Here is a 26,534-nt window from a genome sequence, read left to right as displayed (position 1 = left end):
CCAAGATTGGTTATTTTACTAGTCATTAGCTGACTCAGAGAGCCTAAATTAAACGGACGACCATCAATAGCTATTGACTTGAGGAACATGATGAAAAAATAGCACGTTTCTGAATTCAGCTATTCACGATGAAAAATGTACAGGACAAAGATACATTACAAAAAAACTGAATTAAGCTGTAAAACGTCTTAAATTATGTATAGATCTCAGATCTATTAGTAATGTTAATAGACTCTTTTCTTATTGCTGAATGCATTATTTGCAGAAATGTGCAAAGTATTCTTTTTTTAAAACAGATAATTAAATATTTTGCATATAATATGGAATAATGTAATTACTTTTGGTTTAAAAAGAAGTAGCCTAAATATTACACGATGACAAAGAAAGCCAGAATTAGTAACACAATTTGTAAAACAGGACAAGATTACTCACTGTACATCAATTTTAAGTTTCAATATAATCATATTAAAAAAATAGTATGACTGAAAAATACATTCAACAATGTTTACAGCTAAATATAAGGATGCAATGGTTTAAGCACACAATCATTGTTTAAATGGCACTAGTAATCGCGCATGCAATTTTTTTTGTTTACTATACAAAATAAATGTGTTAGTTACAGTCTTCAGTGACAGACTACCAGAGCACAGGTGGATGCGTGGTGAGCCTCAGTCTACACAAATAACACCCTCTAGTGTACCAATCTGTTAAAGACACACTTAACCTGTACTGAATGCTGTGTGTAGGTTGCTATGAACATGAATTCAGGTCTAGAGTCTTTATGTTAATCATTAACTTTCTCCATCTGTTCCAGATTTTCAAGAGCTCAGTGCAAAAGAGCACTGAATCCAATGATTTTATTTGTCTTCATCAGATACAACAATAATTTCTCAAATATTTATTACAATATATAGCCTACATTTACTTGACTGGATACCTTCAATTTACTATTGAACTGTCAAGTTATTTAAAGGGGTCCTGTTATGCTCTTTTAACAAAGTCTTGATTTTGTTTTGGGGGTGTACTAGAACATGCTCTCATGCTTGGTGTTTCGAAAATCGCATTATTTTACACATAATTTACATTATTATGCTCGATTAGTTCCGGGTTTTTGAGGAAGGCCCGAAATGTGTTGTGATTGGTTAGCTGTCCAAGTGCGTTGTGATTGGCTAACAGCTTAGACAGTGTTTCAGTATTGCCCCGCCCCTTGTCAAAGCAGCAAGTTCATCAATATTGCTATATCAGTTCAGACCTCGAGAATATTGAACAAGAGGATCGCAGAACCTTTGCACGCACAGATATTGCAAGACACATTAAAGTGGTAACGTTATTGTTGTTGTTTTGGCTAAATCATGTCAACAACAGCTTAAAAATAACTGCATTGACTATGCACAGTGCACCGGTAATATGTATTGTTCTTTAATTCTAACATTATAACATGAATTGCAGTGAAACTGTTATACAGTTGAATTTATTTATACCATAGTCCCACAAAGTTACACTATTTGTGGCGGCATATATATGCAAACTAATTCTCTGCCATCAAAAGGCACGCTGTAGGTCTACACAAAGCAGAGCTCCGCTCACAAACACTGCTTTATCAGACATCACATGCAAGATGAGATGAAAATGACATCCAACATTTTCTGAAAGCAGTTGGTTTCCTTCAGAAATACAACACCAGCACCGGGTTTTGATTTTGAAACGTGCAGTGCTCAACCGAGCCTTCTCCCCACCCCTCAAATTTCTGTAGGCGGGATTTATACTTTTATACAACTTTGTAGTCCAAACGAGCCTTTCGTTGTAGTTCTCCATTTGGAGTGGACTTTGAGATTTGTAAAATCGATTTAAATATATGACGATTCAAGTGGTTAGATGCTAAACAAATCACGATTCAATTAGGGGTAGGAGAATGTATGTCTGAGAGGAACTTAAGTTTAGATGGTATTTTTTCTTTTTATCTTGCCTCTGTATAATGCATATTAGCTTTGTTTACAGTGGAAACCAATGAAACGCTTAAAGCGCCACCTGCTGGCAGAGAGTGAATCTGCATCTCATTCAGCTCGTCTGCTGTATCGGTTTCTTGCTGATATCTTTTATATAGAGTTTCACAAAACTGTAGTCAGACCATTCAGTTTTTGCTTCAAATTTCGAAATGATACAATCTAATTTAGATTAAAAACTGCTCATGTTGCATGTACGCAGCATCTTTGTTTGGATCATGATTAAAATGCAGTGGTTGCCTCTAATTTGAAAGGGAAAGAGCACAGGCAAAGCCTTATTTTGCTTATACGAAGATATTTGTGTTATTTATTTGATTTGGGGTTTGTTTTTAAATTTCAATTTAGTTTTGTTATTTAGGCCTACATTTACATTATATTTACATTTTGCTTTATAGCAGATGCTTTTATCCAAAGCGACTTACAAATGAGGACAATAGAAGCAATCAAATTCAAAACCAACAAAAGAGCAATAATACGGAAGTGCTATATTAGTATATTATTATAGTGTTATATTTCAGTTTCACAAAGAAACATGCAGCATTTTGTCCAAGCAATAATAAAGAGACATTTCATTTATAATTTGTCTTAAATCTCATTTTGCTAAATCGTGAATTGAGTGAATCGTTACATCTCTATAAAACATAGGCTAGTGAATTAAGCTTAGCTAACTCGATCATAATGCAGTTTCATCCATCAGAGGTGCAGCTCATCATATTCATGTGTTCACTAGTTAGCAGTAAACTGGTTACCTCACCTGAAGGTTCATAGATTTGTGTTGTTTCGACGTGGAAAGCATAGTATTTTTTTGCCCCTAAAAGTTCTGAAAAACAGTATGAATGAATGATGCATTTATATAGCGCTTTTATTGTGTATTGCCATACACCCAAAGCGCTTTACAATCATGTGGGGGTCTCTCCTCAACCACCACCAGTGTGCAGCATCCACTTGGATGATGCACGGCAGCCACAGTACAACGGCGCCAGTGCGCTCACCACACACCAGCTACAGGTGGAGAGGAGAGCGTGATAGAGCCAATCAAGTGGATGACATGTAACATGATTTAATATAGAAATAATGCAGTTACCTTACAGATCACATAAAGACCTCTCATTTTAACATCTGGCACATTGGACAGCTTAAAACTTGATGTAAACAAACTGCTAAACCAGATTCACTCACTAAAATACATATGTGCTCAATATCTGCTAACATTAGTTAGACAGATGAATATTCGCTGACAAAGGAGGACAGACTGAGGTGTTATTCTTTAAAGTGCCCATTTACTTTTAAGGGTTTTAAGAACTTATTAGAACATTATTTCAGCTTTTTAGAGTAAAAGTCATTAAAATTATAAAAAAAAAAAAAAAAAAAAAAAAAGTGTGAAAGAGTGACAAAAAAAAAAAAAGAAAATCTAAATCAAAACTCCTGTTTGAGATTCTGGAAAAAAAGTGAAGAAATTCATACAAGGCAAACATCTGTTAAATGTGTTTAATTACCTAAAATTATAACAATTATTATTTCAAACATTTCTACATACAATTTTAGAAAGCTTGTAAATTAACGAGAAATTTAACTTCACAAAATTAACTGCGTGTCCAAACTTTTGACCCTTTGGTCAACTTACCTGGCTTAAACACCCATTAAAATGACAATCGATTCTTTTGCTTAAAAAGAAGCTACGCAACAGCTCATTAAAACACAGCACCGCAAACTTCATTAACAGTACAATGTCGTGGAGCTCAACAGCAATGTGTACTAATTGCATGTAAACAACAAATCTCCCTTTTTTCAAAGCATCTTCATTTGTGAAACACTCTGCTGGTGAATGTGAAGTAGTACCCTGTATTTTAATAAAGACAGTAATTGCAATGGCATATAGTCATATTCTCTTTATTTTATTATTTTTATGTTCTGTGTAGTTGTGCAGCAGTTTGTTGCCACAGGCACAATAACACTTTAGTTTGGACAGAGTAATGATTCGGTTTAATTTCAGGCATTGCCAATAAAAAGTATGTAGAGTCCGAATTTTATTAACATTTGCGCTGCAAGATGTTTTTTGGATATAGCGTCATGCCTCCAGTTCATAAGATCTATATATAATCCTGTGAGTGTAACAGCATTCCATGCATCTGAAACATGGGAGAAAAGTATAAAGATTGAAATTAGGAGACCTTTGCTTTTATATAAATACTGAATAATGTACAAATACAATCCAAGTACCCTTGAAACCCTTTCATATATATAATATTGTCCTTTTCAAGACATGATTTTGAATTCAAGCGAAAAGAAACAGAATTCTGTCAAGACACGGCTGAGCAAAACACTCACAATTGCACTAAGAGAAACGGTCCAAAACAGGCCACTGCTACAACTAAAATATTATAAAACTCCTCGTTAAAAATTGAACATTTGGATGCTCGTATTTGAAATGTAGATGATGCAAACTCAGTGCCGTACCTGACATTGGTCCATAGTTCAGTTCAAAAATGAGGCAGCGCTTCATCATGGATGAAGCCAACAACGCTGTCCTATAAAAATAAAAACTTAGAGAAAATTTATTTTCCCACAGTCACAAATTCAAGTCCTTTTGGTTAGCCGATCAGGATGATTTTTCAAGTGTGACTGGCACCAGTAATCTGTGAAAGACTTCCTGCCGCCACAGAAGGAGAATGCAAATCATTCTGGCTTTACAGGTCCTGCTCAAGCATATTAACTGATCTGGCACCATGGGGTCAGGCTGAGGTCACACTCTAGAAAGGTGTTGATGACAGTACATGGAGCTCCGCTGATGGTCACTTCCTGTCTGGACTCCACCTTGTAGCGGAGGTTAGTCAGGCCACCCTCTGGGTCCACCTTAAACTGCTCCTGCAAACACAGACGGACACAAATCCAAACATTAGGACAGGGGTCTGCATGACGACAATGTCTCATGAGAGAGCAGAGATGCAAACAGGTAAGCGGGATATTTGCTCATTTGTAGTTACTTTAAGGTATTTTTGTCCAAAACTGTAATTTCTCTCTCTCTCTCTCACACACACACACAAAAAAAACATCTTGTTGCAACAGCGCAGTGGATAAGACACATGCCTTTGGTGTGAGAGACCCGGGTTCGAATCCACTGTGAGACACCAATGTGTCCCTGAGCATGACACTTAACCCCTAGTTGCTCCAGAGGCATGCAACCTCTGACATATATAGCAATTGTAAGTCGCTTTGGATAAAAGCGTCAGCTAAATTAATAAATGTAAATGTAAGACAATATAGGCTGATTATCCGGCAATGCTGATCTAAAATGCTAAATGTTTGGCCTCTCTCTCTTCACCAGTCCCACATCTCAGACCTCAAATACAAAAAAATACCACCCTTTTAGACAGTTTTTGGAGTAAAATAGTACTATACAAAACTTATTGAAACAACCAGGGGCCAGATGCATAAGCTTAGCCACCATGTTAAGTCCAACAAGCAGTTGCCAAGGGGTAATCAGTCTTACTTTTCCAATACAAATAGACCAATCTACCTTTTCATAACTGAATTTAAAAAGTTATGACAAGTTTTGAGGAAAAAAAAAAAATAAATTACATGACTTAAGACTAGTCTAATCAGTTTCTGCAACCGGCCCCAGTTCTTTATTTACCCTTGTAAGACCCCCTTATAAAAACACTTTCTCATTGGATCTAAGCAAATCTCATAGTTGACCTATTTTGATCTCAAAAAAGCGAGTTATCACTGAAAGGTGAGGAGTTTGCATCTATGGAGAGATATCCACAGACTGAAACAAGACAACTTAGTAAATTGTTGAAATGTTCAAACATAATATCAACTTCCAGTCTAAGGTGTGGAAACATCTACGCTTTACTATTATTATAAAATGTGGAAAACACTAATTATAAAGTTGTAAAAACTTCTAAATAAACCAAACTGAAGAATGGGAATTATGTCATGAGCAAAAATGCTCAGAAGTGTATAAACTAGCATTAAAAAGTTTGTGGTTGGTCATTTTTTGTTAAATGTTTTTGAAAGAAGTCTCTTTCCAACCTTTGAAAAGTAGATCAAATATATACTTACTAGACCTTTGTCTGCTAAATGGCATCAAAAGATATCAAATAAACCAATTTTAATAAGCAAAATCAAACTATATTTTTGGATGTAGATTAATGCATAACCATAATGTTGCTGAAGTTCATGAGGAAGACATATTTTAAAGTACAGATTTTATTTACCTGCTTTTGTGCAGCGATCCGCTTCTGATCTCTCTTCCTCCAGGCTGGATCATGGATGTGTTGAAATGTTTTAGTTCCTGTAGTAATATCTTTTGGCCTAAAAAGCTGCAGATATTTAAATGGTAAATACACAATGATCTATGAAATCAGAAATACAGTTAAAGATAACATCATTTTTTTTCAAGTACCTTAAGATCAGCTGTTTTCAGTCTTCTAAAAAACTCGTCATCTTCTCTTCCCCATCCCCAGAAGCGGTTTGACATGCCATTGCACTTCAGACACATGACAAGCGATTGTAATTTGCGACTGAATTCTCTTCAGAAGCAGTATTCAATACTCACAAGTATTCAGGTTTCTTACCAGCTGGTAATGTTTCTTGGTAAGCAGCAGGATTCCTCCAACATACGTCTTATAATGATACAAGGGATGAAGCTCTGGCGAGGCCACATGGAAGGGACCCTCTTTTGGGAATCCATAGTCCAGAGCCTCATTTTGAGGCAACAAGTCCACATCATGCATTGCAATGTAGTCTGTGTCATTACCGCTTTCCATAAACCCAACGTTAATAAGAGAGGCCCGATTGAACCTGAAAAGCATGAATATTAATTGTTGTGCAATGGATACTGCTTTCAATAAAAGAACAAATACAGTGGCATTACAACTACTTGAATAATCTGTGAAAATTTGAATAATCAAAACAAGAGATCATACAAAATGCATGTTATATTTTATTTAGTACTGTCCCGAGTAAGATATTTTACGTAAAAGATGTTTACATATAGTCCGCAAGACAAAAAAAATTGCTGAAATTATTCAAATAACCCCATTCAAAAGTTTGTGAACCCTTGGTTCTTAATACTGTGTGGTTACTTGGATGATCCACGACTGTGTTTTGTTTTGTTTTGTGATGGTTGTTCATGAGTCCCTTGTTTGTTCTGAACAGTTAAACTGAGCTCTGTTCTTCAGACAAATCCTCCATGTCCTGCAGATTCCTCAGTTTTCCAGCATCTTCTGCATATTGGTTTCCTTCTGGTGCATCAGTAAATGCTTGAACCTTTTTTAATAGCTATGTTTGAGTCCCTCTAATGTCCTCAGTGTGAAAAGACGGATCTCAAAATCATACAGTCACTGCTGGAATGGGTTCAAATATGAAGATGATGCTGGAAAACTGAGGAATCTGCAGGACATGGGAGGATTTTTCTGAAGAACAGAGCTCAGTTTAACTGTTCAGAACAAACAACCATCACAAAACAAAAAAACAGTCGTGGATCATGCAGGTAACCACACACACAGTATTAAGAACCAAGGGTTCACAAACTTTTGAAGGGGGATATTTTAATAATTTCAGCTATTTTTTTTTGTCTTGTGGACTAAATGCCAACATCTTTTATGTAAAATATCTTACTCAGAATAGAAAATAACATGCATTTTGTATGATCTCTCTCATTTTGTTAAAATTATTCACATTTTCACAGATTCTGCAAGGAGTTCCCAAACTTTCGCATGCCACTCTACATACATATGAATTCAGCTCGGGTAGCTACACTATTGCAGCAATGAAAGGTACTCACCGAAAGTGATCCAATTGGTTTACAATAAATATTTTATGCCGTATTTTCTTTTTGTTGAGGAAAGCGTGCATATAAGGGACAAATATTAGCAGCTCTTCAAAGCGCTCTCTGAATGGCACAATGAGGGCCATTTTGTGAGGGCCCCAGGATGGGTCATCAGCTGACAAGGACCGTCTCTCTACAGGACAGGGCTGGTGAGGGAGGTGACTGTACCCAGCCGTCTGGCTCATGTCTCCTGAACAAGTCAGCTGCACCCAAAGAAGAGAGCCCAAAACAAACAGCATGCAGAGCCCAAAGAGCTTCCAGACGGTGCATTTCCTCGACAGAAAACTGGAGACATAAATACATTTGTGTGAAACCTCAAAATATTTGAGCTCATCCTGACATAACTGTGTTCAAGCGCTAAATAAATGGACCCTGCAAACAAAACATCTGTGGTCAACACTTATTAAAGGCCCCATACACTTTAAATGCATTTGTGTGAAACTGATGTATTTCCCTTTAAAACAGGAATTAGTGCTCAAACACAAGTCAGAAGTGAGGTGCAGTCACATTTATTTGTTCAGTCATTTCAATAATGATCCAAGCAACTGGGAATTTCGTGCGAGCTGTCCAACAGAAAGCTACTTCGTGTTAAGCTGTGCTTCATACATTGCTACAGTTGATAATAGGCCACTTTTTCCCCATGAAAATTAACTAATGTGACTGTACCTTTAAGCAACATTAGTGGGAGGGACATTCACATTCTAGAGAGCATTTGATTGGACAAAACAAATGAGTGCAAGATGAGTCATCAATACTTTTGGTTAGTTTTCCATTGTTTTCCAAGAAGCGAAATACTCTTTACAATTAATACAATGTTATTATTATTATTTTTTTTTTTTTATGTTTATGTCTGCACGTGACTTAAAAGCTAACAGAAATAGCCTAAAAGTAATAAAACTCTAGTTATGATTTCATAGGGTCTTTGAAGTACATTACAAAAAGGTTACAATTCATAGCTTTCAGTCACATGACCGGCTCGAAGACTTGGAGGGCAAAACATCCATAAAAGTTCATTTTCTTACCAGCCGCAAATATTTAGATCACCTCTCAAAAGAATAAAACAAAAGGTATTTCTGAACAAAATGCAAGTTTAGGCCATTTGCAATCTTTTTAAGCACCCATGGCAATATTTCAATCATTAAACAGCGTGACAAAAACTCGTAAAAACACAAAGTGCCGTAATATATTTAAAACTGTCATTTTAAAAGATCAACTTCAGTATTCACCATATTAATGATGCACAGTTTACATAGGCAAGCAGATGAGGCTGGAATATGAACGCAATCCGCTTAATGGTACAGTGATTTCCTTATAATGGTTTCTATGGGAAACCATTTAATGTGAAACTTTGCACATTGCATTTATATTCTGGGTTCATATTCTTGCCTGTACAAAACATACAACATCAATAAGGCGTCTACTGAATTTCACCTTTTAATATCTGCGTTTTACTACATTATTACTTGATGCAATCTATCAATAAGAGTTTTAGTGAGCCAGTTGATCAAAATTAATTAGCATAAGCAGCTTATATACAACTGCAAGCATTAGCTACATTGGTTGACAAACATTGTTGATCCTCAGGGACCTCATGCATCTTGCTCAATCAGACTTAACCCTATAAAGCCCAAGGTATCATATTTGATGCATGAATTTCTAAGGCCTATAAAGTACCAGAATGATTAAAACCTTGCCTAAAAACCTGTTGTAGGCTACACAATCTACTACACCCTTTCTGTCAACGGACTGATAGTTTACACATTTTCAGCCAATAAATTAACTTTTAGTCTTTCTGCCGTGAAATCTTTACTGATTTTTTTCCTATGAAGTAAATGCAAGAATTACATACAGGCTTATTGCTACTAATATTTCAAGATGAACATTTACTGGACTGACGCAACTTGCATTTACTTGATCTAGAACAAAATATGAGTATCAAAAGCCTGATTTGAAGCAAGTTTTGCCACACAAAATAAAAACAATAGAGCTTTAATCTTTGAAATGTGTGACCCCGGACCACAAAACCAGTCTTAACTCGCTGGGGTATATTTGTAGCAATAGCCAAAAATATATAGTATGGGTCAAAATTATAGATTTTTCTTTTATGCCAAAAATCATTAGGACATTAAGTAAAGATCACGTTCCATGAAGATATTTTGTAAATTTCCTACCGTAAATATATCAAAACTTCATTTTTGATTAGTAATATGCATTGCTAAGAACTTCATTTACATTTACATTTATGCATTTAGCAGATGCTTTTATCCAAAGAGACTTACATTGCATTCAAGTTACAGTTTTTACGTTTTATCAGCCCTTGCTTTCCCTGGGAATCGAACCCATGACCTTGGCGTTGCTAGCGCCATGCTCTACAATATGAGCTACAGGAAAGCCATATATGGCTTTCCATATATTTTTTTTCCATATTTTTTTGGACAACTTTAAAGGAGATTTTATCAATATGTTGATTTTTTTGCATCCTCAGATTCCAGATATTCACATAGTTGCATCTCAGCCAAATATTGTCCGATCCTAACAAACCATACATCAATGGAAAGCTTATTTATTCAGCTTTCATATGGTGTATAAAACTCAATTTTGAGAAATTGATCCATATGACTGGTTTTGTGGTCCATGGTCACATTTCCCAGGAGATATAGAGGGAAAGCTGATATTTCTATTAATTTATGTAACTAATCTTATTTACTGTTAAAATAATACACAGTTTGGCTCTCTGGATAAAACCGATGTGTTTGAGCTCCATATTCTCACTATATGAGCCATAATGCATCAAACATATGCACACATTTAAGATTTTCTTACATATTTTGTCTACAGGTGTCTATTATTTCACATGTCAGGCTTTACAGGGTTAAAACTCTACACACATCTCAACATACGCCTCATACTCACTGAACCTCTCCATGTCGCTGCACCGTTTGACTTTCACTTCTTGAAATGATGAAACACATGAAGCAACAACTACTAGCAAGCTAAGATCTTTTGCAAACCCACCTGCGAATGCCTACAGCAATGCATCTACAGGAATAGGATGATATTGGAATAAAACACACATTAGAGAGGTTACCTTCTCTCATCTTTGAAATACAGCACAGGTTTTCTTCTTGAAGAGTACATCATCTTTGTACCACGCAAGCAGATCGTGAGATCTTCACTGATACAGTCTTGAGATAGAAATCACGTCATCTACATGTTAAAATCAAAGTGCGAGTTTGCAACAGTATCTTCTGTCTCTTTCATCACAAAGGACTTGCCACTTTAAACCCCATTCTTCCTAGCGCTCGGCTTCAATGATTTATTTCATAGTAGATACGATGCCAATCACTCTATTCTCTGTAATGCACGATCATAAGCCTAGTTCATGCTTGTTATGAATTATTTGATGAGTTCAGTTACACGTCGCTCAAGACGGTGCGACAAAAAAAAAACAAGCGCACGAACTCGCGGTAATAATTTAAGATTAACACATCCGTCTGATTTACTCAGACGTGTTTCACAAGCCTCAAAAATACTGTATGGTTTCCGCTTCTTCTATACGGCGTGTCATTGCCGGTAATAAAACTTAAGTGACAACTGTGATAAAAGAAAAAAATCACACGCTGGCTGCAACCGTCCGTCTTTGAAATATTCCTCCGGAAACAACGCACGGAATAAAGTTCCTATGATTTTCTGACCTGACCGGTACAATTAATTTAGAAATATTTTAATACAGTTATATGCATAAAGCGAAGGTAACTAAAGAATAGTGGTGCCAAAAAAATAAAATAAAATACAAATATGACTAACTAACGAGCAATTGTGATGGGAAGTTCTGAGAATCGGTTCTTTCGAACAGTTCATTTTAATGAACCGGTTAAAATGATTCACTGACTATTTTACGCTTTCGCAAGATCAACGACATTTCAGTAGAATATTACACGCTCTATTAAAGCTTCATGTAGGCACAAAGCACTGTTTATTATATTAATTACCCAAGTTAAGGTGTTTACTTGAGTTATTCGTGTCTTGCGTTCAGTTTGTTACAATCCTCATTTAGCTCATAAAACAGTTATTTAGAACCTAGATGAACGTTGTATTTACATTAAACAAAATATTTACATTTATTAGCTGAAACAAAATACGTTTTACAGGTTTTAATAAAAAAAGTTTCGCAAAGCCATTAGACTTGTTCAAGCGATTCACTGAAAAGATCCGAACCAAAGATTTGATCACGAATCGGATCATTCATTTCAGCTCGTTGCATATAGTCTAGTAAATAAAATATCATACATCTAATTACATTTTTAAAGTTCTGAATAGTTTAAATAATTATATATATCTATGTAATTAAAATGACATTAGTTGATTTAGCGTAAATGTCAATTTTTGTAAAGTACTGTATGATGACTGGCAACAAAAGTGTTTCATATCATTAGCCAAATATTGTCAAGGTGTAACACTCCTCTGGTAAATTAATTCCTCTAATTGTTATCGTGTAGAAGTTGTTTTACCCAAACAATTATGAAGACAACTGAGCCAGTGGTGGGAAACTTTATTTCTGAGTGCAATTATGTGGTAGATTTCTCACCAATAAATGTTCCCTCCCCGGTCCCTACTTAAAAAAAAGTAAACCCATTTCCCTGTGGCTGTTCACAAACTAAAATGACCACAAAAAAAAAAAGTTAAACCATACAAATGTGATGGCAAAGCAATTCAGTGAGCAGTAATCACTCAAAACAACATGCAGTCTTGATTTTTTTTTTTAAAGAAAACACAACATTATGACAGCAGCTGTGGTATCTGAAAAAGCGAGCAAATCACAAATATCGTTTGCTGTTTTTACAGTGTATTCTGGGCAGATCAATTTAAGAGTGAATAAACCATTGAAATCTCTACATCAACCTGAGGAGCTTACAATAGGAAAAAAGATGGGAGAATATGATAATGTTTGTGTAAGATAAGGTTAGACGGCTCTCAAAGGAAACAGAAAATCTCTTTCAGAGTAATAAGCAATAGCTAACGGGTATTCATGAAAAATATAAAACCTTCTCATATCATTTATTTCAATGTGCCAAGTACTCCTAATTTAACATTTTACCTTTTGATAACTACATTTGGCCATTTATTTGGATATATACATTTCAAGCATGTACACGTTTACTCAAACTCGCTGAGGTCAACATCAAACTGTAGCTATCAAAAGGGAAGAAGGCCGAATATGAACTTGATCCGAGTGTTCTCGACAGCAAAACATAAAATGGGGGTATAGAAAAGGAAATCATCAACCAATTGTATAAAGAATAAAAACTGAAACGCCAAGAAACATTCACTCTGAGCAAAACTTTAAATATCATACTAATTACTGCATAACCAAACAACAGAATACATTTACACCTGCCACCAGGATAAACTCGGTTATTTTTGTCTTATAAATGTTTAAGCAGATAATCCAAGGTCATTAAGGAAAAACATCACACTCGCAGCCCAGTTAATGTGTCTTCATCAGCTTTCTCAAACTAATGTCAGAGATTGTTTTATCAAGTTTCGGGGCTATAACAAATGGTAAGGCAACCACTACGCAATTTGTGTTTTGAATCCAGTTAACTGCTTTGTTGAGTGCCTATCACCTCCAAACAGTAACAAACTGTAATGCGTTTCTGAACAGAAACTAGGTTCACATTACATGGGGTGTGGCACTGAAACGAGCAGCGTAAAAAACTCAATGCAGGATAAAAGAGGGCAATTTAGGGAGGGAACTAAACTGAGAGCATGTTGACTTTTCAGCAGTCTTGACCACACATGAAGCAGGCAATCTTCAAAATGCTGTGTGAACTGTACAATCATCACAACTTTAAAAAAAAATCAGATTACAGTTCTATACTAATTTCTTGGCCTCAAAGAAGCTCTTCAGATGTCTCATTTGCCAAAAGCCAATGGCCACCAGGATCAGCGTCTGGACGATAGACCACCACAGGACCCTCTGATTGGTGCTCTCGCTGGTCTGTCTGAAGCGCTCCTCACGATACTGGAAGAACAAGAAAATTCAGATTAGGATCACTCTTGTGCACACATGACAAATGTTCGATCATTAGTTCTGTATAACCTGGATTTTACCTCTCAAACCTACAGAGCACTTACCCTCTGATAGTTCTGCTCTTTCTGGACCTGATCCACCTGCTCCATCAGCTGTCGCACCCTCAGCTGCAGCTCCGTCAGCTTGTCTTTGGCAGCGATTTCTGCATAGTTGTTTGTATGCTCACCAACTTGGATGTCCAAGTGAACACGCTGTATGGAAAATTCAAAAGCCGTTTGAATAGGTAGCCACTAAATATTAGATGGTGCTCTAGTCTACACCACAAAAAAATAAAAAATGATATATTTCTAATTGTGTGTGTGTGTGTACATGATATTTATATAATAAAAATTTAATAAAGCTTTAAAAAAATTTTTTGTACATTAGAGTGTGACTTGTGTAATATTTTTTTCTAAGCAAAAAATAATGACCATCATACATTTTTACCATGATTTACAGAAGACACCTACTAAAATGTCATTCGGTGTAACACTAGTTAATTTACCAAAAAATGTTGTCAGGGATATTTAGAGCAAAATTCATTAGATGACATTAAAAGACTATATTTAAGGATCACAGTGAAGCCCCAAAACTAATTTATTGTCATTTTAAATCATTACCAGTCTATGACAGTCTCCTTCAAACCACTAGGTTTTACCTATTTATCAGCAAGAACTTTAAAATGTAATAAAATCTGAATAATAATGTTGTTTTGTTTTTACATTAATATGTGTTTGGCTGCATTATAATTTAACATTATTCCATCCATATTTTGTTTTGGCAAACATTATTTGAAACATTAAAGTAGCCACTTTCCTTGCATTTAATGTGTTTAAAGTAAAATATAAAATATAAATTGAAATATACATTTATTTAAAATAAAATTCAATTTATTCAAAAAGTTTTATGGATTAACACATTCAGTTCCTCACAACAATGTTTTGTCAGTTTGCGTGGAACATATCTGCATGGTGTATTCTGCTTTTTCCGCATTTATAAATATAGTTTAAGGAGAACAGAAGAAAATAAACTCACAAGCATCCCTCCAGCAAAAAGAGCAAATTTGGAGGAATTTGAGTGCAAGCAGATTTGATGCTCTCCCGGTGTGTGGGAGGTGAAGATAAACCTGCCCTCAGATCCATACTGGCGGGACAGGATCACCTGAAACCCCAAAAAACATAAGCAAATGAGAACAACGAAATACAAACATGCTTGCCTTTTATTACTCAGACAGACCTTCTCATCGGGATCTTTCACTTCCACAAACATCCCAAGTCCTTGAGTTGCAGGCAAATACTCTTCTTTCTGCTTGTCATAGAGCTGTGTTCGGTAGTTACCTGGTTAAGACAGATTTACATAGTTGTAAGAAAAGAAATTAAAGTCATTTCAGAATAATCCACTGACAAAAATACCTGACTAAACACAGCAAGTCATTATCTTAGAGTGAAAAGTTATGTCATATTCACTTGGTGTTGTGTCAGTGCATTCAGGATATTTCAACATCAGATTCATGTCTCATAATTCATCTCTTCATCTAATTTAGTCCAGCAGGATGGATCACTATAGCGTTACCTTCATTCAATGTTATTAGTTAATACTGCTGCTTTCTCGGTGCAGTATGCATGTCTATTTAAATGTTATTTTGACTACGTTACAGTAAAACCTACAAAAAAGCTCATTTGTAACTTATATTTTGTTTAAGTCAAGCTGGTTGCCAAAGAATGAACTCTACCTGACAAACCTGCTAGTTAGCACTAGGCTAAGCATTAACGTGCACTACAAAGTTAGCTTATTCTGTTTTTCCTACTTACCTATTATCATGGTTTCGTCCGGTATTTCTTCTATGAAGCATTTCTTTTCAGTCTCGCCGATATGAAAATACAACGCAGACACAAAACTGTTGTAAATGTTTAACAACACCACCAAATAAAGTGTAAACTGCATTCTGACCGCCACCATCTTGACACTGCCGGTGAAACGCGCACTGCGCATGCGCAGAAACTCCAATGCCACGTAACCCATCACCGGCCACCGTCCAATCAGATGCGGAAAACGCATTGCCCAGATTGTTCACGGTCATTGTAGTTTTATGTACTGGTGGGTGACCGAAGAAGAGCTGCATGCAGTATTCCTCCCATTCAGCCCCATCTGTACTGTACAAGTGTGCAGAGACAGAAGAACCAACCACTCTCGTGGCTATGCTTTTGTGACCTTTCAATGCTGCCACGATGCAGAAAATACCCTAGCGACTCTGAATTTTTCAGAGCTCATGGGCAAACTGATGTTCATCATGTGGGGCCAAGACATGACCATTGAGGTCAGTGAAAACAGCTCTAACGATAGGCATGACAGCTCCAGGCAAGAAATAGCCCGGACTGAACCCACGGAGCAGTCATAGGGAAGAAGGCTGGCGAATACTGTAAAAAGTTATTTTACAACAGTCATGAGCAGCCCAGATACCTTGCTTGGCATCGGCCTGTTGGCTCTAGCATGCACTGAGAGCTTTATTAGAAGCCTATAGAACAATTATACAGTTCTAACACGGCACTTTCTGCCATGAAAAAAAAAAACAGGACTGAGACTATCAATAACAAGTCCAGATAATACTGGGAAAACAGCAGTCCAAAACTGCTGGGAAAGTCGTGGCCTAATGGTTAGAGTCGGACTCGTAATCCAAAGGTTGCGGGTTCGAGTCTCGGGGCAGGGATTGTAGGTGGGGGGAGTGAATGTCCAGCGCTCTCTCCACCCTCAATACCACGACTGAGGTGCCCTTGAGCAAGGCACTGAACCCCCCACTGCTCCCCGGGCCCACTGCTCCGGGTATGTGTTCACGGTGTATGTTCACTGCTGTGTGTGTGCACGTTGGATGGGTTAAATGCAGAGCACGAATTCCGAGTATGGGTCACCATACTTGGCAGTATGTCACTATCAAATTAGTAATTAATGCTTAGGTACAAGCTATTTAAGTTTCATATTTCTGTGCACAAAAGCATTTTTTGGGACGAGACTCTGAAACGTCTTGAGATAAACATATCATGATGACTATCATGTACCTGTCCTGAATCCTGACCATATTGTTGTACAAAAACATTGTTATTGACATTTTTATTATGAATTATTTTTGAACACTAGTGGTTTTATATGAATATGGCACAAATTGGGTCCTAATAATTAAGGGCAAAATAAGAAAACAAAGTTCAACTGTTAAAAACTGAAAAAAAAAGGAAAACCAACATTTGACTAGTTAACTGTTGTAACTGCTTTATTTTCTCACCGAAAGCATCATTTTACAGTCACTGCCCATTTAAATGTGAACTTCTTTCAGAAACAACTGTAAATCAGTGCAACTTCTTACAGACGAGCAAAAAAATAGCAAAATTAACAGAGAGATGTAAGAAAAACAACTCACATAAGGCTGAACTCTTGTTACCCTGCAGTAATAAAACAACTGAAAATGTATTTTTTGGTTCAATATTTTCAAAACTCCTATGGTTAAAAAAAACAAGGCTCATCATTATGCCATAGAGCAAAGGGACTAGGGCAGCAACTTAAAATATTTACATTGATTTGATCGATTTAAGAGGACACTTTGCATCAGTCTGATTTGTTGTGCAGTCCATTAAAATCCTCTTAAGTAAATCACACAGGTTATAAAAAAATCAGCACTCCAGAGCAGAACGAAGCCATGTGTAGATGGAAAAGAAACAAAGATAAAGGGTTAAAACAATAAGAAAATAAACCACCAAGGATTTAGAGAATGAAGCCAAGTATATAAAGGGTACACACAAAAATTAAGATGTACTACTGTAGACCGCATTGAAAATGTGACATTTACTTCGGCAGACCCAAATCAGAAAGACCAACATAAAGAAACGTTTCTTTGAAGCCACAGATCCCACTCTTTAGACTCAAACCATTTGTCCTTCCAGTCAAGCAGTTCAATAATATCCACATGTATACAGCTGTTCAAAATTCACATTAATGCTTTGTTTTTTTCACCTACAATCTCCAGAGTTCTTTGAAATCCTGTTGTTTAGTAGAACCTCTTGTTCCTCTCTTGACGCTTCTGAAAGACTACGGCACCAACAACGGCGCAAACCACGATTCCCAGCAGAGCGCACAGCAGGAGGAGGAAGACCTTCCAGCCAGTGAGGGGCGTGCTTCGGAAATTTCCCGTCGGATCATCAATATTGTCTGTTTTGGGGGAGAAGATGTGAACATGAGTCAAAAATCTTTCCATCTGCCAACAATATGTCTGTAACTACATATCAGCTGTGTTACCTTTCGGTGACTTGAGGAGACTAACGCTAGGCTCGATCTTGGTCCAGTCCTGGTTGTCCTCCTCAGGAGTATGTTCCACCATCAGCTGGTACATCTTCATAGAGATGATGTCATGATTATCTGCACACAGCAAACAGTATCAGTGAGGTCTGGCAAAAGGCATCAGGATCACTGTGGACATCTAGGGGAGATTTAGAAGTAACACTTACCAGAAAGATCTCCTGTGGCCGCAGAAGCCCCAAAAAAGTATCCAGTAGGGAGGCGGACGCCTCCGAAATCAATGCATTCTTTCCAGTCGTTCCTGTCATCCACATCTACCATAATCTGTGGAAACAGAACATAGATGTGATATACTTTTATAGATATTTAACCCCATGTATCAAATGGCTCTTATCATGAGGAACTCAAAACATCTACAAAAATGATCATGACTGTTTCAGTGTCAAAATGAAACTGCCGGTAGTCACTGGTATAAAACAATTTACAATGCAGTTTAAGTTTGTGGTAAGATTTTTATTTTTTAAGAAACAAACTTTTATTTAGTAAGGATGCATTAAATTGATCAAAAATGACAGTAAAGACATTTAGAATGGAACAAAAAAAATCTATTCATCAAAGAAGCCTGATAACACAAAAATATTAAGCAGCTCAACTGTTTTTAGCACTGAAAATAAAAATAATTAGAAGAATGAATAATATCGGTAACACTTTACAATAAGAAAACATTAGTTAATGCTAGAAGCTAGCTCTAGGGACGTGGAATGTCACCTCGCTGGCGGGGAAGGAGCCTGAGATTGTGCGTGAGGTTGAGAGGTTCCGACTAGAGATAGTCGGGATCACCTCTACGCACGGCTTGGGCTCTGGAACCACACTCCTCGAGAGAGGATGGACTCTTCACCACTCTGGAGTTGCCCATGGTGAGAGGCGGCGGGCTGGTGTGGGTTTGCTTATAGCCCCCCAGCTCAGCCGCCATGTGTTGGAGTTCACCCCAGTGAACGAGAGGGTCGTTTCCCTGCGCCTACGGGTAGGGGATAGGTCTCTCACTGTCGTTTGTGCCTACGGGCCGAACGGCAGTGCAGAGTACCCGGCCTTCTTGGGGTCTCTGGGAGGGGTGCTGGAAAGTGCTCCAACCAGGGACTCCGTCGTTCTACTGGGGGACTTCAATGCCCACGTGGGTAGCGACAGTGACACCTGGAGGGGCGTGATTGGGAGGAACGGCCCCCCTGATCTGAACCCGAGTGGTGTTCAGTTATTGGACTTCTGTGCTAGTTACAGTTTGTCCATAACGAACACCATGTTCAAGCATAAGGGTGTCCACCAGTGCACGTGGCACCAGGACACCCTAGGCCGTAGGTCGATGATCGACTTTGTGGTCGTTTCATCTGACCTGCGGCCGTATGTCTTGGACACTCGGGTAAAGAGAGGGGCGGAGCTGTCAACTGATCACCACCTGGTGGTGAGTTGGATCCGATGGCGGGGGAGGAAGCTGGACAGACTTGGCAGACCCAAGCGTACTGTGAGGGTCTGCTGGGAACGTTTGGCCGAGTCTCCTGTCAGAGAGATCTTCAACTCCCACCTCCGGCAGAGCTTCGACCGGATCCCGAGGGAGGCTGGAGATATTGAGTCCGAGTGGACCATGTTCTCCATCTCCATTGTCGAAGCGGCCGCTCGGAGCTGTGGTCGTAAGGTCTCCGGTGCCTGTCGAGGCGGCAATCCCCGAACCAGGTGGTGGACACCGGAAGTAAGGGATGCCGTCAAGCTGAAGAAGGAGTCCTATCGGGCCTGGCTGGCTTGTGGGACTCCTGAGGCAGCTGACGGGTACCGACAGGCCAAGCGAACTGCAGCCCGGGTGGTTGTGGGGGCAAAAACTCGGGCCTGGGAGGAGTTCGGTGAGGCCATGGAGAAGGACTATCGGCTGGCCTCGAAGAGATTCTGGCAAACCGTCCGGCGCCTCAGGAGAGGGAAGCAGTGCCCTACCAACGCTGTTTACAGTAGAGGTGGGGAGCTGCTGACCTCGACTGGGGATATCGTTGGACGGTGGAAGGAATACTTTGAGGATCTCCTCAATCCCGCCGTCACGTCTTCCATTGAGGAAGCAGAGGCTGAGGGCTCGGAGGTGGACTCGTCCATCACCCAAGCTGAAGTCACCGAGGTAGTCAAGAAACTCCTCGGTGGCAGGGCACCGGGGGTGGATGAGATCCGCCCTGAGTACCTCAAGTCTCTGGATGTTGTGGGGCTGTCTTGGCTGACACGCCTCTGCAGCATCGCGTGGCGGTCGGGGACAGTGCCTCTGGGGTGGCAGACCGGGGTGGTGGTCCCTCTTTTTAAGAAGGGGGACCGGAGGGTGTGTTCCAACTACAGGGGGATCACACTTCTCAGCCTCCCTGGGAAAGTCTATGCCAGGGTACTGGAGAGGAGAATACGGCCGATAGTAGAACCTCGGATTCAGGAGGAACAGTGTGGTTTTCGTCCGGGCCGTGGAACACTGGACCAGCTCTATACCCTCTACAGGGTGCTGGAGGGTTCATGGGAGTTTGCCCAACCAGTCCACATGTGTTTTGTGGATTTGGAGAAGGCATTCGACTGTGTCCCTCGCGGCGGCCTGTGGAGGGTGCTCCGGGAGTATGGGGTCCGGGGTCCTTTACTAAGGGCTGTCCGGTCCCTGTATGACCGAAGCAGGAGCTTGGTTCGCATTGCCGGCAGTAAGTCAGACTTGTTCCCGGTGCATGTTGGACTCCGGCAGGGCTGCCCTTTGTCGCCGGTTCTGTTCATAAGTTTTATGGACAGAATTTCTAGGCGCAGCCAGGGGCCGGAGGGTGTCAGGTTTGGTGACCACACGATTTCGTCTCTGCTTTTTGCAGATGACGTTGTCGTGTTGGCTTCATCAAGCCAGGACCTTCAGCAGGCACTGGGACGGTTTGCAGCCGAGTGTGAAGCGGCTGGGATGAGAATCAGCACCTCCAAATCCGAGGCCATGGTCCTCAGTCGGAAAAGGGTGGTTTGCCCACTTCAGGTTGGTGGAGAGTTCCTGCCTCAAGTGGAGGAGTTTAAGTATCTTGGGGTTTTGTTCACGAGTGAGGGAAGGATGGAACGGGAGATTGACAGACGGATCGGTGCATCTTCTGCAGTAATGCGGTCGATGTACCGGTCTGTCGTGGTGAAGAAAGAGCTGAGCCGCAAGGCGAAGCTCTCGATTTACCGGTCAGTCTACGTTCCTACTCTCACCTATGGTCATGAGCTTTGGGTCATGACCGAAAGGACAAGATCCCGGATACAGGCGGCTGAAATGAGCTTTCTCCGCAGGGTGGCTGGGCGATCCCTTAGAGATAGGGTGAGAAGCTCGGTCACTCGGGAGGAGCTCAGAGTAGAGCCGCTGCTCCTTCACATTGAGAGGGGTCAGCTGAGGTGGCTCGGGCATCTGTTCCGGATGCCTCCTGGACGCCTTCCCGGGAAGGTGTTCCGGGCGCGTCCCACTGGGAGGAGACCCCGGGGAAGACCTAGGACACGCTGGAGAGACTATGTCTCCCGGCTGGCCTGGGAACGCCTCGGTGTTCCCCCGGAAGAGCTGGAGGAAGTGTCTAGGGAGAGAGAAGTCTGGGCATCCCTGCTTAGACTGCTGCCCCCGCGACCCGGCCCCGGATAAGCGGAAGAAGATGGATGGATGGATGGATAGTTAATGCATTGACTAACAATGAGCGATACTTTTATGACAGTATTTATTCATCTTTGTTAATGCTATTCAATAAAAATACAAACGTAGTTTGTGTTAGCTCAAGTCCATTAAATAATGTTAACAATACAACTTCTGATTTTAATAATGTATTAGTAAATGTTAAACTTAACGTTAACTAGAATTAATGAATGCTTTAAAAAATATTTTTGTTAGGTCATGTGAACTATTTTAACTTAAGTGGAGCCTAATCGTAAAGCTTTTATTAATTCATTCATTCACTTATTTTTTAACACAATGTCAGAAAACAGAAAAAATAACAGTAGTCATACAATTAAATAGAAACTATAAGATGTTTAAGGTTAATTCTAGACAAAAAAAAATCTAAAATACAATAAGGTGATTTTCTTTTTTAAATGCATTAGTTAAACATTTATGAATAAAATCGTTGTCTGCTTACATTAAAAATAGTACAGTCCAAATGTAAAGTGTTACTAAAATGTTTTTTGAGCACCAAATCATGTGACCGTGGACCACAAAACCAGTCATAAGTCGCTGGGGTATATTTGTAGCAATAGCCAAAAATACATTGTATGGGTCAAAATTATAGATTTTTCTGTTATGCCAAAAATCATTATTATATTAAGTAATGATCATGTTCCATGAAGATATTTTGTAAATTTCTTACCGTAAATATCAAAACTTAATTTTTGATTAGTAATATGCATTGCTAAGAACTTCATTTGGACAACTTTAAAGGTGATTTTCTCAATATTTTTTATTTTTATCTCAATATATTTTTTGCACCCTCAGATTCCAGATTGTCAAATATGTCAAATGTATCTCAGCCAAATATTGTCCTATCCTAACAAACCATACATAAATGGAAAGATTATTTATTCAGCGTTCAGATGATGTATAAATCTCAATTTCGAAAAATTGACACTTAAGACTGGTTATGTGGTCCAGGGTCACATATTCAAATAATCATGAGACACTGAAGACTAGAGTAATGGTTGCTAAAAAAAAGAAAAGAAATCAGCTTTTCCATCATAGAAACAAATTGCATTTAAAAATATATTAAAATGAAAACATTTATTTTAAATGGTAAAAATATTTCACTAAATGATTAAATGATTTTACTGTATTTTTGAGACTTTAAAAACATTTAAAAAAATTATTTATCACTGTATTTGCAGTATCTTACCGTGAGTCTCCCTTTGGAGTATCTAATGGCTAGGTATGTGTCATGATCTCGGTTTCTGACTTCCACAGAGCAACCTCCCAATTCAGTCGACCGGCCATCTTTCCCGTGGTCGTACGGCAGGGAGCCGTTATTCACCATCGCAGAAATATAGGGAAACGAGCGCTGGAGGACCAAACATTATTAATTAAATTTATTACGCTGATTTTTGCCTATATTGTTGACGCAAAAAAGCAATGTAAATTACTAAAGGATGGCATATTCTACCCTTATCCAGCTGTTCATGAATCAGCTTGTGTAAAACTGAATGATCTAAAAATTCACTGCAGGTGAATTTTAAAAAGGTCACTGCATTCTACTAAAATCAAAACAAAAAACACTGTAAATATTTTTTATGAAATGCTTCATAAACAAGTATGATAGACAAGAATGATGAGGGTAACAAAAAAAAAACATGGACCACATGATGCAGGCAAAACAAAGAAACTAGAAAGCTTTTTTTTTCTTTCAAAAATAAGCATTTGTAACGCTTGGCAAAATTGTTGAAAGAAAAAAAAAAGTTGCTAAATGTTGATTATTCAGAACATACAGCAAATAAAAAAAGTGAAGGGATAGTTTGAATAAAATACATTCTTCTCTACTCAAAGAATTGTTTTTCAGTTTGACATCTGAATGCCAATAATACCAGGCAAATAATCATATTCAAACTATCCCTTTTAAATCATTTTCCAAGTGAGGATAAAGCCGATGACCAAAAGCAGACCAAACGTGCCAAAAATCCAGTATTCCCATCAATACTAGCTTTTTTGGAAATAGATATCTTTGTATCTAATCTCAAGTTCATCCCATAATGATAAAGCAAAGCTTTCGTTCAAATGAAGGTACAAAGACACAAATATTTTACATCTCTCAACTCACATCTGGAGCCTCATCGTTAGGGTATGTGTCTATAAAAATGGCCAACCCAAGGAAATTGGCACTACTGCCAAACACGGTGCCTGCAGAGAAAGAAGGATCCATGAGTACGGCACACTTACATCCATTCCTTGTAGATCATTACGGAAGGTATCCACAAAAATAGCCAGGCCTACAAAATGGTCTTGGTTTCCAAAGACTGGGCCTAAATGAAAGTATGACACAATCAACTGCAGGGAAGAAAGAGCAGACTTGCAGATGGATCGCAGACGTGTACGTGGACCACACACACACATATATAGGCAGCATTATAACTCATCACATTTAAATTCATGAAATGAACGAGAAAGAGTTTGAACGGGATCTAAACTTTCAGTTTCCCCTCACAGACTTACCAGGATGTAGCCTCTCTTTCGTGTACCAAATGGCAAAACCATCTCCATGCAGATTCTTCTTTCCTGATCCATGAATTTTAAACTGCACATGCATCTCCCAGTCCTTCAAATAGCAGGGCTGCAGAGGGGGAAAATTAACATTTTGCATTAAGGTGCATCACATTAACCATTTTTCGTATTCTAAGTCATTTCAGTAGGATGGAAGATTTCCCCATGCAGATTTTGCATTGGTTCAAGTTGGTCACCGCTTGGTTTGGTAGGTTTTATTTCTACTCACCACTGTATTCCAGATGGACCCCTGTTTGCTCCTCTCATCCGGAGTCAGACGCACATACTGGCTGGTTACTAAAGTACTTCCCCAAAAGTCCCACTGACTTGACTGACTTGTTCCAACACCTGACATATGATACATAAAGGATCATATAATTTTTGCTAAATTTATTTACAGTGTATTGGTAATTTGGAGTGAAGCCTATACACACTCTATAAGCCATGAGAGCATTTATAGATAAGAATGAGTCTCATCACATACACGGGTTCAAAAGCCTGAGACCACAATGAAAATGTAGGATTCAAAAATGAATTAATACACTGTAAAAAATTATAATAATAAAATTTATTTAAAAAAATGCTACAGCAAAAAAGTTAATTAGTTAATTGTAAATTTTGTTTTGTTTTTGTAAGTAAAAAACTATGCATTACCATATAATTTACAATGAAAACATCACAAGATTTTTTAAAATTAATTAGTTTATTTTTGTTATCAGTAATCTACATTAGGGGTTTTACTTTACATACGTTAATTAATATTTATTGCATTATTTTTGTGCCGTGTGTTATTTTGATGGTGTGTATGGCCAATACTCACATTTTTTATTGACATGACGCTTATAATGTACATTATATCACTTAGTAAAACAAAGTAGTAGTTTTTTTTTTTGCAATGTCAGCATCTAAGGCTATCTTTATTGCAAAAACTTAGTTGTAAAACATAAAAGTTGCCTGCAATACTGGAAGCATTCTCAGTATTTTTACAGTAAACTCAGTTTTTAAAGTAAATGTAATGACAATTTTTTTTTTACATTGCACCTGGAAATAAGCAAAGTATTAGGATTAAATGCATTTTTTATGATATAAAACAAATACAAAATATTTGGTGTCTGTGACACTGTTGTGTGACCCTTTTGTCATAAGATACTCTTTAGGTCTTCCTCACATAATGCTGGAGAACAAGATCATCAGGTTTTAGCACAAACCTGTGGAGTAAACGTGTCCCTCATAATGTCATTTTTGTGCAATAAATCGCTGCTTTTCAGATATTTGGAGCCCAGTATATAACAACACAAACAGTCTAAACTATGTAATATATTTTTCCCCCCCATTAAATAGTGTATTGACAATCTGCATGCTCTCCCTGGTAAGGTGGATTGCTTTTGTCCTCATCTGTTCAAATAAAGGCTAGTTTTGTTTACATTGAGTTGTCACTGTTAAGACTCTACAGTAGCCTACTTATATCCCCATTACATGTTCCCAATGAAACCCATGACATTAGAAAATAACTTAGGTGACATAACTTAAGATACTTTAGTGGCGTGTGGCTAAAGGACATCAACAAACACTAGCAGGACTAGCAGCTACTCACCCTGATATGGTTTAATGAGCGAGTGCTCCCGCTTTAAGTGCTCCGTATTCCCGTCCGTTATATCGGAATATACGGAAGAAAAGTGGAGTAGCCATAAAAGTAGCAGTATTCTGTGACACACCGGCATTCTGTGAGTTACACTTGTTTGAGGGTGAAGCCATGAAGCTGGGCTTCTTTCTCGTGCCATTATTAACGTCTTTCTTCCTCCGCGGCGTCACTTCCTGCGAGGAGACGCGGGCTGTGTTTCAAAACCTAGCGAGCTGCTGCATAGACAGCATTACTGGGCTTTATGAGCAGCATATGTGGGCATTATAACCCTTACGTGGTTTTACTACAAATAAATATGAAAAAAGCATTGTAGTTAAACCATGGTAAGCACAAATTAACCATGCTTTTGCTTCACTGACCATATTTAAACCGTGGTATTTGTAGTAAAACAAGTGGTAAACAATCCGCCAAAATGTTTACTACGCTTTTATAAGAATACAACCACGGTTTGCTTTCGTAAGGTAGCA

General features: G+C 38.4%; 3 protein-coding genes across 5 annotated transcripts; all 3 read right to left on the bottom strand.

Moving 5' to 3' along the window:
• Nucleotides 1-3,476: 3,476 nt before the first annotated feature.
• LOC306853355 (beta-1,4-galactosyltransferase 7-like) lies at nucleotides 3,477-11,503 on the bottom strand. 2 transcript variants are annotated; one of them, XR_013782731.1, is made up of 7 exons: nucleotides 10,928-11,500; nucleotides 7,795-8,124; nucleotides 6,584-6,809; nucleotides 6,412-6,495; nucleotides 6,224-6,328; nucleotides 4,461-4,868; nucleotides 3,484-4,132 (listed from the first exon to the last, which is right to left on the bottom strand). XR_013782731.1 is itself a non-coding variant. In XM_079390682.1 (6 exons), the coding sequence occupies exons 1-6, from the start codon at nucleotides 10,978-10,980 to the stop codon at nucleotides 4,713-4,715; spliced, it is 954 nt and encodes a 317-aa protein (XP_079246808.1). In that variant the 5' UTR covers nucleotides 10,981-11,503; the 3' UTR covers nucleotides 3,477-4,712. The 2 variants fall into 2 exon arrangements, 1 of the variants encoding a protein (XP_079246808.1); XM_079390682.1 differs by having other exon boundaries at nucleotides 3,477-4,868; nucleotides 10,928-11,503.
• Nucleotides 11,504-12,374: 871 nt separating this feature from the next.
• Nucleotides 12,375-15,934, bottom strand: LOC306852980 (transmembrane emp24 domain-containing protein 9-like; the record flags this gene model as incomplete). Its single annotated transcript, XM_079390116.1, has 5 exons — nucleotides 12,375-13,864; nucleotides 13,978-14,124; nucleotides 14,948-15,073; nucleotides 15,149-15,249; nucleotides 15,724-15,934. 5 exons carry the CDS (start codon nucleotides 15,932-15,934, stop codon nucleotides 13,715-13,717), a joined length of 735 nt encoding a protein of 244 aa, XP_079246242.1. The 3' UTR covers nucleotides 12,375-13,714.
• Nucleotides 15,935-17,150: 1,216 nt separating this feature from the next.
• Nucleotides 17,151-26,244, bottom strand: LOC306853309 (vesicular integral-membrane protein VIP36-like). Of its 2 annotated transcripts, none has more exons than XM_079390627.1 (8): nucleotides 26,020-26,244; nucleotides 24,655-24,773; nucleotides 24,378-24,495; nucleotides 24,105-24,187; nucleotides 23,071-23,232; nucleotides 18,403-18,517; nucleotides 18,194-18,313; nucleotides 17,151-18,106 (listed from the first exon to the last, which is right to left on the bottom strand). In XM_079390627.1, exons 1-8 carry the CDS (start codon nucleotides 26,204-26,206, stop codon nucleotides 17,946-17,948), a joined length of 1,065 nt encoding a protein of 354 aa, XP_079246753.1. In that variant the 5' UTR covers nucleotides 26,207-26,244; the 3' UTR covers nucleotides 17,151-17,945. The 2 variants fall into 2 exon arrangements, with proteins under 2 accessions (XP_079246753.1, XP_079246754.1); XM_079390628.1 differs by lacking the exon at nucleotides 24,105-24,187 and adding an exon at nucleotides 23,986-24,065.
• Between the last annotated feature and the right edge of the window lie 290 nt (nucleotides 26,245-26,534).

Source organism: Barbus barbus (assembly GCF_936440315.1).
Source record: "Barbus barbus genome assembly, chromosome: 33".
NCBI lineage: Eukaryota > Metazoa > Chordata > Actinopteri > Cypriniformes > Cyprinidae > Barbus > Barbus barbus.
The sequence above is the reverse complement of the archived record's forward strand: the minus strand, read 5'-3'. Positions and strand labels throughout refer to the sequence as shown.

What these genes read in the sequence shown, in the direction of transcription:
- LOC306853355 (XM_079390682.1), bottom strand. Translation starts at nt 10,980, where the DNA reads ATGATGTACTCTTCAAGAAGAAAACCTGTGCTGTATTTCAAAGATGAG. An exon ending in TATTTCAAAGATGAGAGAAG is followed by an intron (nt 8,125 to 10,927) that starts GTAACCTCTCTA and finishes TTATGTCTCCAG; the next exon opens with TTTTCTGTCGAGGAAATGCA. An exon ending in TGAAAACAGCTGATCTTAAG is followed by an intron (nt 6,329 to 6,411) that starts GTACTTGAAAAA and finishes AAATATCTGCAG; the next exon opens with CTTTTTAGGCCAAAAGATAT.
- LOC306853309 (XM_079390627.1), bottom strand. Translation starts at nt 26,206, where the DNA reads ATGGCACGAGAAAGAAGCCCAGCTTCATGGCTTCACCCTCAAACAAGT. An exon ending in ACTCCAAAGGGAGACTCACG is followed by an intron (nt 18,518 to 23,070) that starts GTAAGATACTGC and finishes CTGTTTCCACAG; the next exon opens with ATTATGGTAGATGTGGATGA. An exon ending in TCTCCTCAAGTCACCGAAAG is followed by an intron (nt 18,107 to 18,193) that starts GTAACACAGCTG and finishes CCCCCAAAACAG; the next exon opens with ACAATATTGATGATCCGACG.